Source organism: Saprolegnia parasitica, assembly GCF_000151545.1.
Source record: "Saprolegnia parasitica CBS 223.65 unplaced genomic scaffold supercont2.73, whole genome shotgun sequence".
Lineage (NCBI taxonomy): Eukaryota > Oomycota > Saprolegniomycetes > Saprolegniales > Saprolegniaceae > Saprolegnia > Saprolegnia parasitica.
This window is the reverse complement of record NW_012156467.1, coordinates 160,249-171,608: the sequence shown is the minus strand read 5'-3', so window position 1 is coordinate 171,608 and position 11,360 is coordinate 160,249. Positions and strand designations below refer to the sequence as shown.

The 11,360-nt window shown below is 59.0% G+C and overlaps 5 protein-coding genes across 5 annotated transcripts; 4 read left to right on the top strand and 1 right to left on the bottom strand.

The window, feature by feature from the left end:
- Window positions 1-67: 67 nt before the first annotated feature.
- SPRG_12033 (hypothetical protein) lies at window positions 68-1,096 on the top strand (the record flags this gene model as incomplete). The annotated part of the gene is made up of 1 exon (XM_012351061.1): window positions 68-1,096. One exon carries the CDS (start codon window positions 68-70, stop codon window positions 1,094-1,096), a length of 1,029 nt encoding a protein of 342 aa, XP_012206451.1.
- Window positions 1,097-1,404: 308 nt separating this feature from the next.
- On the top strand, window positions 1,405-2,946 carry SPRG_12032 (hypothetical protein; the record flags this gene model as incomplete). The annotated part of the gene is made up of 1 exon (XM_012351060.1): window positions 1,405-2,946. One exon carries the CDS (start codon window positions 1,405-1,407, stop codon window positions 2,908-2,910), a length of 1,506 nt encoding a protein of 501 aa, XP_012206450.1. The 3' UTR covers window positions 2,911-2,946.
- Window positions 2,947-3,789: 843 nt separating this feature from the next.
- Window positions 3,790-6,298, bottom strand: SPRG_12031 (hypothetical protein). Its single transcript, XM_012351059.1, has one exon. The coding sequence runs from the start codon at window positions 6,203-6,205 to the stop codon at window positions 3,893-3,895; it is 2,313 nt and encodes a 770-aa protein (XP_012206449.1). The 5' UTR covers window positions 6,206-6,298; the 3' UTR covers window positions 3,790-3,892.
- Window positions 6,299-6,477: 179 nt separating this feature from the next.
- SPRG_12030 (hypothetical protein) lies at window positions 6,478-8,700 on the top strand (the record flags this gene model as incomplete). The annotated part of the gene is made up of 1 exon (XM_012351058.1): window positions 6,478-8,700. The coding sequence occupies exon 1, from the start codon at window positions 6,562-6,564 to the stop codon at window positions 8,698-8,700; it is 2,139 nt and encodes a 712-aa protein (XP_012206448.1). The 5' UTR covers window positions 6,478-6,561.
- Window positions 8,701-9,225: 525 nt separating this feature from the next.
- SPRG_12029 (hypothetical protein) lies at window positions 9,226-11,121 on the top strand. The gene has a single exon (XM_012351057.1). The coding sequence runs from the start codon at window positions 9,270-9,272 to the stop codon at window positions 11,043-11,045; it is 1,776 nt and encodes a 591-aa protein (XP_012206447.1). The 5' UTR covers window positions 9,226-9,269; the 3' UTR covers window positions 11,046-11,121.
- Window positions 11,122-11,360: the final 239 nt, after the last annotated feature.

Genomic DNA, 11,360 nt, shown 5'->3' with positions numbered 1-11,360 from the left:
TCTCGAGTCGGACGCGATCCCGGACGTCCTCACACGCTGCGTGAACGTTCAATCCGTGTCCATCGAGATGTGCAAAACGCCTGCTGCGACCACGTCGTACTTGAAGGCGCTCCCGACCACGCATCTGCACACGCTCAAGGTCGATGGGGGGAACCAATATGGCGTCGACGCCTCCGCCATTGTCAGCTGGCTGCAAGGGCCCCGCGCAGCGACCTTGTCTCTCTCGTGCGAGACCGTCATTGACGCGCCGGCACTCGCGAGTGCGATCGCAGGCTGCGCGCATCTGACCTCGCTCAGCGTCGGTGGCTTGCCGAACGTTCTAGAAGCGCTGATCTCGTCGCCAATGAGCTTGCATCACATCACGGCACTCTCGGTGCGTGTGCATGACAGCCAACATGAGCTGGCTCCCCGACTGCTCCGGAAGCTGGATCGGACCAAGGTGACGTCGTTCTCGCTCCACCTTGATGGCGGTTTGAATGAACAGATCGAGACGGATGTCCTCAGCACTCTCGCGTTGTGCCCGGGACTGACGTCGCTGAGCCTCTACAACGTGCACATGCCTCCTCTCGAAGATGCAACTGGCGTCTGGCCGCAGCTGGCGACCGTCGCAGTACGCTATTCGGTGCTCCCTCGGTCGGCTGACGAGATCGAGCTCCTCCAGTGGCTCTCGACCTCGCACCGCTTGAAGGTCGTCAACTTGGACCGCACGCAGCTCGAGACAGAGAGTTTCGTGGAGCTGGCGCGGGCACTGCCGGCGTGGATGGCGAGAGGCCTTGAGACGTTGTCGCTAAGTGATGCAAGGCCAACGGACGACGACGTTGCCGTGCTCGTCGTCGCCCTCGTCCTCGCAGCCGGCCGTAACAAGCGGCATCTGACACTGGACTTGACCGAGAACACTTTCACGTCCACAACTGTGACCTTGCTCTTGACAGCGCTCGGCGCGTGCCTCAACGTTACGCTCCATGTGGACGAGGACGAGCTTGATGAAGAAATTCGAGCACTCGGCGAGCAGCACCAGCTCGTGGAGACGTCACCAGGTGTCTTTACGTCGCCGACGCGCGCCTCGTCCCTGTGGCATACCAGTAGTACGACATAGCGAGGGATGCTCTCCATGACTAGTTTTGCAGAAGAATGCAGCTAAAATCAACCGAGGTCCAATAAAAGTGTGTCCAATCTCCAACTGAATTAGACTCTGCTTGCCGACGCCTTTTGCGTGATGCGTACGTGTCGGCGGTGTCGACCGAGGCGCTGCGTTGAGCTGTGTGATCAGGCCGTGCTACCGTGCATTTCCAAGCGCCACGTCATATCTCTCTCATTGAATACTTCTTATCCGGCAAGCTATGCATTCCGAGAGGTCGTAAGATTTCACAACCAGAAGCCAAGAAAGCGAGTTGCCGCCCGAGGATGACCAAGCGCGTCTGCCAGCGCGCCACGTCGTTGAGCCTGCCATGCGTCGTTCTCCATGGCCTCCTCCGCATGATGGGCGATGCGTGCGACGTGGTTGCGTTCCTTGAAGCGCTGTCGGTGTCGACGCTGCCGCCCGAGCTCATCGCGCTCCGCGACCTCGGCGCCGTCGTCGACCTCAACGAGCACTGGCCGGGCGTGCATGTGGTAGACGTACCAATCGAATATGCTCGCCTCGCCATCGATGCGCTGCCAGCTTTCGCCAGTGTCAAAGTGGACGCTGGCTTTACCGCTCTTGCGTGGCTCGGTGCTACGCTGCCACCGACGATGCCGGCATCGCTCGTCGTGAACGTGTCCGTCCCTGGCAACCATGCCGCCTTGGCATACTTCTGGGGCACCAACGTCGTCGAAGCGACTGTCACAGGACCCGAGTTCGACCTCGGAATGATCCCGGACATCCTTGCGCGCTGCGTCCATCTTCAGTATGCGACGATCGAGAGTCAAGTGACTGCCGCGAACTTGGCGGCGATTCCGACTGCGAGCTTGCGTTCGCTCAAGGTGACGGCCCCGGAACAGCCATTGGTCGACGCCACGGCCATCATCGCGTGGCTACAAGGACGTAGCGCCACGTCACTCTCGCTCGACTGCGACTCTGTGACGGACCCAGTGGCGCTCGCCAGTGCGATCCACGCGAGCTCGACGCTCCATTCGCTGAGCTTTACGAGCGCACTTGACGTCCAAGAAGCTTTGGTGGCGTCGCCGCACACCTTACACCACATCACGGCGCTGTCGGTGCACGTACTTCGACGTCACTGCGAAATGGTGCGCCAGTTGCTCCAAAAGCTGGATCCAAACCAGGTGGTCTCGGTCTCTGTCGACCTGGACGAGGAGGACGATGAAGATGACACACCACACGTCACGCAAATCTTGAATATCGTCGCAGCGTGGCCCGCGCTTGCTTCTCTGAGCCTCGACTACATGTGGTTCGACGTCACGACGACGACGGGTGTCTGGCCGCAGCTGGCGACTGTCGCCGTGCGCAACGTCACGTTCAACACGAAGCATGACGCCGTCAAGCTCATGCAGCAGCTCTCGACCTCGCGCTGCTTGACTAGCGTCGACTTCAGAAACACGGAGATCGGGACGGCTGGGTTTATCGAGCTGGCGCGGGCGCTGCCGGCGTGGATGGCGAGAGGCCTCGAGACGTTGAAGCTGCTATCGACACAGATCGGTGACGATGACGTTGCCGCGCTGGCCGTTGCGCTCGCATCCGGTCGCAACACACGACATCTGACGCTCGACCTCTCGGAGAACGAGCTTACGCTGGCGTCCATAAAGCTCCTCTTGACAGCGCTCGGCGCGTGCCACAACGTCACCCTCCATGTGGACGAGGACGCGTCGACTCCGACAATCCGAGCTCTTATGGAGCAGCACCACCTCGTGGAGACATCTCTGGGCGTCTTTGTGTCGCCGACGCGCGCATCGTCACCGTGGCATGCGATGTGACGATGGTTAAACCCGATTTTATAACTTCATTTTGCGGTTTTAGCGTGTTGGCATTTGCAGTCCTTGATGGGACGCGCATGTCTTCTGCTTTTATCGTCCGAGGCTATCGTGACGTTATGTGTTAAGAACCATCCACGCGGTGCCAACGCCAACGCCAATGGAACTGAGACGAAAGAGACAGCACCTACGGGACTTGAACCCACACTACTTGCGTCTGAAGTTGGAATTTATTGACGCAAACAAGACGTGGTCAACTTGGTGTAATGTCCGGAACAACGGTTTTACGTCCCACTTTGCATGCCCCTCCGAGCGCCACGTCACAATTCTTATCCGGATGTTGTCAGAGCCAATAACGTTTGCATGAGCACGAAGGTACTACACCAAACGACTGCCTGAGGATGGCGAAACCCGTCTGCCTGTGTCGTGAAGTTGGCGCAGGCACTTGGCGTGTAAATGGCCCGTGGTCTCGAAAGATGGGCTTCAACATGTCGAGGGAAGAGATAAGGATGTTGCCGTGCTTGCGGGCGCCCTTGCGTAGGACCGCAAATACGACGTTATTCTGCGGTATGGCTGCAGAAACTATGAAAACACCCGCCTTTGAGCTCCAGGATACCTAGATAGAATCAGTTCAAGACTACGGGATGTGGCGGTTTTCCGCGGCTGCATGTCCTAGTTGGCACTCACCGTTGGCAAGTGTCGATCCAGAGTACGTCTACTCTTGTGTCAATGCCCTCACGGTCGAGCGCAGCGGTGTACCCAATACCCGATTGTTTGACTCGACGGAATAACCAACTATTGTTTATTCCTTGGATAGACTCCGAGCATGGGAGCACACACAAAAGATGGGTTGCAGCGGTAATCCATACATCAATCAATCGTGCCCGCGTTGAAATCAACTTGGCAAAGACAAGCTCAAAGACTTTACTGCCAAAGTATCGCTTCTTACGTTCTGCTCGTACGAGCGATGCCGTCGTGGAAGTGTCTAGTTGAAGATAACACCGTTTACGGCTTGGGGGGTGTTGCTACTAGGGTCGAGGGAATTTGCCCACATCTGGCGTTGCATCCAGTTGTAGATGTTGAGGCCCGCCCACGTAAATCGCACGGGATGCAAGGCAATGTACGACACGAGCGACGCCAAGGTCGCGCCAACTGTCGCGAGGCGTGCGAGCGAAATCTCAATCCACAGAAACGTCATGCGCGCGTCATGGTTGTCAACCGCATCGATAATGGTTTGGAACCGTGCAATGCGCTCTTCAAACCCAGCATCGGTGCCGTTTAAGACGGCGCGTCGGCGCTCAAACTCGAGCCGGAGAAGGTGCGTCCGCAACATCGCGCCGTGGTCGCGCTGAATATCGAGAGCCGCTGCCAATGGCACGAGCATCGCAAGGGGTGAGAGCGACCCGACGAGACCCGTCAAGAGCAAAAAGTAGGTTGGTAGTGGCGCGCTGCCCGTGACGCAGTAGATGAGGACGACCGTTGACGTCCACCCAAACTGGAGCATCGCGCACTGGATAAAGACGGTGGAGAACTCGACAATGAAGGTGGTCGTGGCCGCCACACCGTTGCGCAGCGTGAACCACGATTCAATGTTGCCGGCATCGGTGAGGGCAATGGTCGCGCGGCCATACTGAAGGCAATCAAAGCCCATCGATGTGATCGAGTCAAAGTGCAGCCAGAGCGACCAGATCTTGAGCGAACTTCGAATGAGGAGCAGCGTAATGTATACAAGTTGCAGCACGTACTTGGCCGCAAGAATCGACGGCACGATCCCTGGCATGGCCAAGAACTTGTCGACGTACGCTAGAAACCCCTTGAGCGAGACATGGTCGTATTGGATGCTCCAACTCAAACCCGTCGCGTTCAACGTGGTGCAACTGGTGGAGAGGCGCGCGAGAAAGCTGAGCGCGGCTTGGTCTTTCGCAAGAACGACCGTGGCATTGTGTCGATATTCGTCCTGCAGCTGCAGATTCCACGACGAGAGGATCTCAAACTCGACATCCATTTCGGTCTCGATCGTAAAGCCAAACGTCAGTGCCGGGCGGCCGACATCCGGTGGCGGCGAAATGAAAAAGTTGACGACCGCGTCGCTTGCCGTCGATGACACGTTGTTGCAGTACCCAACGTCCCACGAGACGTTGTACGTAGTGTCGGCGGGCGAGATGACGAGGCCGTTCACACCAGGGACCATCGATGTGATCAAATTCGCGCCCGACGGCCACGCGAGCAAAAATGGCGTGTTGTAGCTCAATGTCGCGATGATGGCGAGAAGAATGCCGCAGCGCGGGCCCGCGAGCCGGCTCGCGACGTGACGCTTGATCGAGGGGGCGACAAAGGCCGCGGCCACGTGCGACGATGGTATCAACGTGCCGTCAACTGCCACAAACTGCAAGCGCGTCACGTCAATTTCGCGTTTGGCGGCTGCAAAGTGCACTAGGAGGGCGTCGGAATCGACATCGTCCAGTCGCTTTTGGACATCGTAGATCGCGCTCACCGGCTTGAACAAGGCGTCCCAGCGCGACACATTCTTTGTCGGCGGTTCCACGAGGTAGACGACAAAGAAGACAACCGTGTAAAACTCGGTGATGGCCCAAAACCAAACCTGCGCGATGAACGGGCTCGTAGCGATCAGCGCTGCGAGGACGCCGGCAAGATAGACGCCAAACACAAGCATGGGCCACTTTCGCAGATTCCGCCACATGTCGAGCAGCGGTCCCAGCGGCCACGGCAAGGCCGCCGACGACAGCTGGCAGTGGTCGGCCAACACCAGTAGCGGAATGGCCAGTGGCGCAAAGGCGAGGATGCTGGCAATCCATGGGCCGTCGGTCGTCCACCGGTGCACAACGTCGGCGTAGGCCTCCAGCTTGTCGCGACTCGACTCGCCGAGCGACGGTATACTGGCCGCCAGCCGCATTGTGACGGTGACGTCGTCACAATGCGTCGGTTTTTGCGAGGCGTAGCAAGCGGCACACAGCGTTGCGACTTCTTTGCCGCGCTTGGAGAGAACGAACACGGTGCCGACAATGCTCGACTGCTCCCACGTCAGTCGACAGGCGCCAGTGCACATGGACAGCACGGCGTTTGCCGTGTCTGGTGGCGTTTTGGTCGAGGCTACTCGCGGCTCTAATGAAGGTCGTACGGCGTTGGCGTCGAGCTTTAGCTCTGTCAAAGCGATGGCTTCTTCGTCTTCTGTTTCTGTGCCTTGGGGACGCGACGCGGTGGCGACCTCGGCAGTGGCAAGCGAAGACGCCGCTGCACCTTCGTTGCTGCTCGCGGCTTCGATCTTGAACGATGTCATTGCGGGCCGTGGCGTCGAGCCGAGTGCAGCCTGGTCCGTCGGTGGAAAAGGCGCCGATCTTTTGATGGCCCTTCTCGGATCGGTCGTTATCGGCTTTTGTTCGATTCTTCCACGTGGCAGCGTGGCGAAGCGTTGTTCGAATTCGATCTTTCGACGCAAAACCGGCACGCACGAGGCGACATGAATGCCCGTCCACTCGACGACCCAAAGGGTATCCATGTATCCAATCGATCCCGTAAGCTTGGCAACCGGCGGCGTGGTACGATTTCCAACGGTTTTGCTGACCAAGCGTCGGCACTGTTGTAGCAAGCGCTCGGTCGCACAAGTCGACTCGTCGCCGTGAGCTCAGCACCCCCATGAAGTCCGTCGTGGATCTGTCGGTTGCCGAGGACGACCAAATCGTCGTCGCGATTGGTCGCACCGACACCGTTGATCTCGGTACACCCGCGCCACAAGAACCAATCGCGCCGGACGGAGTGCCTAAGGTCTACTGCCAAGGCGAGAGCTGCAAGAAGCAGTGGCACCAAGTGGCCCTCGATGTCACCAGTGCGCTGCGTGTCAAGGGCAAGCTCTATTGTGCTAGCTGTTTTGCGACGCTGGACGGCAACCCAGCGGCATCGCCCGTGCGTCGCCTCTCCAAAATCAAGTCGTTCAAGCACTCGGACCGTGACGCCAAGCTCGACAAGTACGACGCCATCATGAAAGACTCGGCCGAGTACCTCGTGTACCTCTGCGTCCTCGTGGTGTTTTGGCCGCTGCCATGGATGTACTACCACCGGTGGCTCAAGCGCCGCCCGCTGCCCGAGGCAACGAACCTGCCGCGATGGCGCGATCGACTGCATTGGGTCATGGCGGCCGTCTCGCACCCGCAGTGCTTCTTCAGCTGCGTTTACATTTGGTTTGTCTATGTGGCGATCGCGCTCAACTGCAAGTACGCGGCCCAGACGTGGTTTTGGGCCCTCCTCGAAGTCTACACGGTCTATTTTCTGTTGCTCAACATCATTTACGCTGCGTCGCCGATGCGCAAGTCGGCGGCGGTCCCGAGCCGACGACTCTCGGACCCTCGACAACGACGCCCGTCGTTGCGGCAACCGCTGACCCCCGGTTTTGCGCTCAAACGTCGCAACTGGTGGGAGCAGCTTTTTTGGGGCATCGTCTTGACCATCATGCCCATCTGTGGCGTTGGTTACGCCGAGCATCTCTACGCGTCGCTTCCAAACACGTTTCTCATCGCCAAGGTTGGTGATGATGTCAACAGTCTGGTCTTTCTGGACACGGACGGCCAGCCGTTCGCAGATGACCCGGCCCCAACCGTCTTTGCCTCGCGCGTGGGAAAGCGATTCAAATTGTACCTCGTGCACACCGCGCTATGGGTCGCGATCAACCTCGTCGTGGTCTTCAACGGCATTCTGCTGCACTCGTGGGTCACGCAGGTGGCGCCGTCGACGCCGTTTCTGATCCCGCTGAGCTCGGTGCTGCAAATCCCAGCCAATGTCAACTACACGGTTCATGGCACGCTCTCGGACATCTGCGACGTCAACGACGACGGCTCGATCCGCGCCGTGTGGAACTTGGTCTTGGCGCCGAAAACGAGCTACATGAACGGGCTTCCGATCATCGAGGTCGGGTTTGCCGATCCATTTACGAACGAGAAGGTCTACTTGGAGGCGCTCTCGGTGGGCACGCTGGACGTGGTGACGGTCAATGCCGACTCCGTGTCGTTCCAGCCGCCCGTCATGACGAGCAAGGTCACGCTGCGCGCGCGCTTTTTCAACCGCTCGTCGTGCGACGACGTTGGCCGCTTGAGACTTTTGCACACATCGACGTATGCACGGATGTCGATCAAAGATCAGTTTGGGGGCACGGAGCGCAGCGGACTGCCGTTCTGTCTTTTGATCAAGTACTGCGTCCAGATGTACGTTGTGGCTGGCATCGTCGGGTATTCGTCGCTCCAGATCTGGTCCCTCTGGCTCCAATTCGACTCGCTCACGGCAAAAGACGATACTGATGGCAAGAAGCGAGCGCCAACGGCCCAAGCGGAGGTGAAGAAGAAGACGGTCGATCTAACGCTGCACGAGAATTTGAATGTCTGGTACAATCTGCGCTGTCGCGTGCTCAAGGTTGTCGCCGTCTATACGCAGTTTGTGACGGCGCTCATGTCGATTGCGCTCGTCCAGCTGGCGGTCGCTGTCGGTGGCCTTGTCGTCTACTGCATCAGTGGCGTCGCGCCACTACCTGGCTACTACTTGCTGATTCTGACGCTGCTCGGATCGCTCTCGACACTGGTGTTTCTGCTGCCATTGGCCAAGGCGCTCGACATTCAAGCCAGTCACGAGGCGAAGCTCCACGCCTTGCTCTTGCAACTGCACCACGAACGAGAGCGGCGCTCCAAGGTCGACCGACTGAGTTTGATGGCATGTCTGTCGCGGCTCATTCAGCTGGTCGGTCCCAACGACGACCGCATTTGCGCGTCGAGCTCTCGATGGGGCGGCTGATCGGACTCGCATTCTCGATTGGCTCGGCGTTATCGGTGGTCTTTTCACAGGTCGGTTCGCTACTCGTTCTCGGCGCCATCGGACTGGTATGCTACGTTTGGATAGTAAATCGAGCGTATTTGTGTGACCGAATCATCATAACAGGTCCCTTGCGGAGTGAGCTGGTCGACACTTTTTTGGCTGAGAATCGGATTGCATCGTGTCAACCTCAGCATGCAGCACGGTGCAGTGGCTCCAGGCGCCTGGCTGCTCGGTCACTCGCTCGCCTCGATGCTGGCCGAGCATCATCCGCATCGCATTCTTGTCATCAGGAATGGACGTGAGCGCTGGCACTTGGCTAACGGCTACATATGTACGTCTTAGCGCTCGTCAAGGATGCGCAGTCGACGTTGCTAGCGTCGGTCGATGGAAGCAGCAACAGCGTGGACATTGCTAAGCGGCGGCGGTGTCATCATCGTCGGTCGGTTGTATTTTAGCCAATCCTAGCGCCCCATTGTCATAAAATCAGCCAATCGCCGTCACGTTGAGATACGGAGCACCCATTTTTCATTTGGCCCGACCACGAGAAGATGACTAGGATGACCAAGCAGGACGCCAACGACCTCCTCAGACGCGCAACGTTTGGCGACGTCGAGCACCAGCTGCCAGCGGCGGCCTCTGCGATCGACGAGCTCGTGGCCGTCGCCGCCCCGGCGCCCGTGGACCAGACCGCGATCGACGACGGCGCCGCGGCTGTGCAAGAGCACGAGACGGCAGCTGCGCTCATGGCCCACGTGCACGAAGTGCAACCTGCTGTCGGTATCTCGGTCAACGCTGCGGACGATTTGGAAGTGAAGGCGCCCCGTGTCGACGTTGTCCGCTCGCATGTGCTCCACCTGCCCGAGGTCCTCCTCCAGCACATCCTCACGATCATCGCCTGGGAAGACGTCGCTGCGTTCGTCGAAGCGGTGCCGACGGCGTCCCAGCCGGCGGCGCTCCAACGCCTCACCATGCTTGCTGGCGTCGTCGACTTGCACGACCACTGGCCGCGCATCAATCTCTTCAAGATACCGGACAAGCACTTGCGCCTGGCTCTGACGGCGCTTCCAGCCTTCTCCTCCATCAAGGTCGACGCCGTCTCGGTGTGGCAGGCGGTCGAGCGGCTTGCAGTGACGCGGCGCGAGCTCATCGACGCGCTGGGTCTGGGGCGGCAGCTCGAGCTGACGTGGGCCGACTACAGTGGAGCCGCGCCACACGTCGCCCTTTCGGACATTGTCAGCGCGTGGAGCGACAGAGTCACGGCTGTCGAGGTGTTCATGTTCGATCCGCCGACAGACACGACGGTCCGCGATGCCCTCGCGCGCTGTGTGAACGTCCAGCGCGCTGGTTTTTACTGCCGTGAGGACTCCACGACGATTAACGCGTGCGTCGATGCAGTCATGACGCCAGCGCACATACATCTCGAGTCGCTCAAAGTGTGCACTCGAGGAGCCTACAACGCCGACTGTATCGTCGCGTGGCTTCAGACGCCGTATGCCAAGGCGCTTGATCTCTCCTGCTCGACGGTGCACTGCAATGGCTGCTTGGCAAAAGCCATTGCCACGTCGCCTGGGCTCACGTCGCCTGGGCTCACGTCGCTCAAGATACAAGGCGACGACGAGTTGCTGCGTGCGCTGGCCAAGTATGACTTGCACCGGCTGACGCGTGTCCAAATCGAAATGACGCCATGCGCACTCGATGTCCTTCGTCGGCTCGATGCCACCAAGGTCACATCGCTCAATGTGGGCGGCGGGCACGGGCAATACGCCGACGCTTTCGGCGACGTCCTTGCCGGCTTCTCAGCTCTCGAGCGTTTGACGCTCGCGGACCCCTTACCGTCCAACTTTGGCGCTGGCACGTGCCATCGCTTGGTCGCATACCATGGCCTCGTCCATGACGAGACGGTAATGCAGCAGTTTGCCCAGTGGCTCGGAACCGCACGCGCCTTGAAGCGGCTGTGCCTTTCGAACAGCCTCCGTGTTCCTCTGAACGCTCTCGGAAGCATTCTGCCACAGCTCATGCAGCGTGGACTCGAGTACTGCGAGTTCTCTGCGCACGCGGCCAGCCCAGCCATCGCCGAATTGCTGGCCAACGCGCTCATGTACCGCCGCCGCCACGCGCGCCGTCTCACGATCCACCTTCAGACGCTTTCGCTCGACGCTCTCGAGGTGCTTTTGTCGGCGCTGGCGACGTGCAGAAACGTCACGCTGCACGTAATGTGGAAGGCCAACGATATCGCCGCGGCCAACGCCCTCGTGGCGCTGCATCGTCTGCGCGTCGTGCTGAAGTACTATTCTGGCGGTGGTATGTTTGCGTCCCCCGTCTAAGCCACTGCGTTTGCAACAGGTCCTATGCGGGGTGAGCGGGTAAGAACGTTTGAATGCGAAGCAAATAAGTTTAACGAAATCTTTGTCCTCTCCGGCGGTGCGATGGCCGTGAGCGTGCTCGTACCGGGCGTGAACGGTCTCGTCACATCACCCAAGGACACACTAGTGGTAGTCAGATATCTCTGCTTTTCGCTTCTGCTTCTAGAAAACCGGATCCGGATAATCTAATAAAATAAACTGTGCCAAATGTTATTATATTTGCAGAAGCTGCTTCTAAAAAGCCAACGCACCTCTGGAGGTGCTTTTACTTTTTAG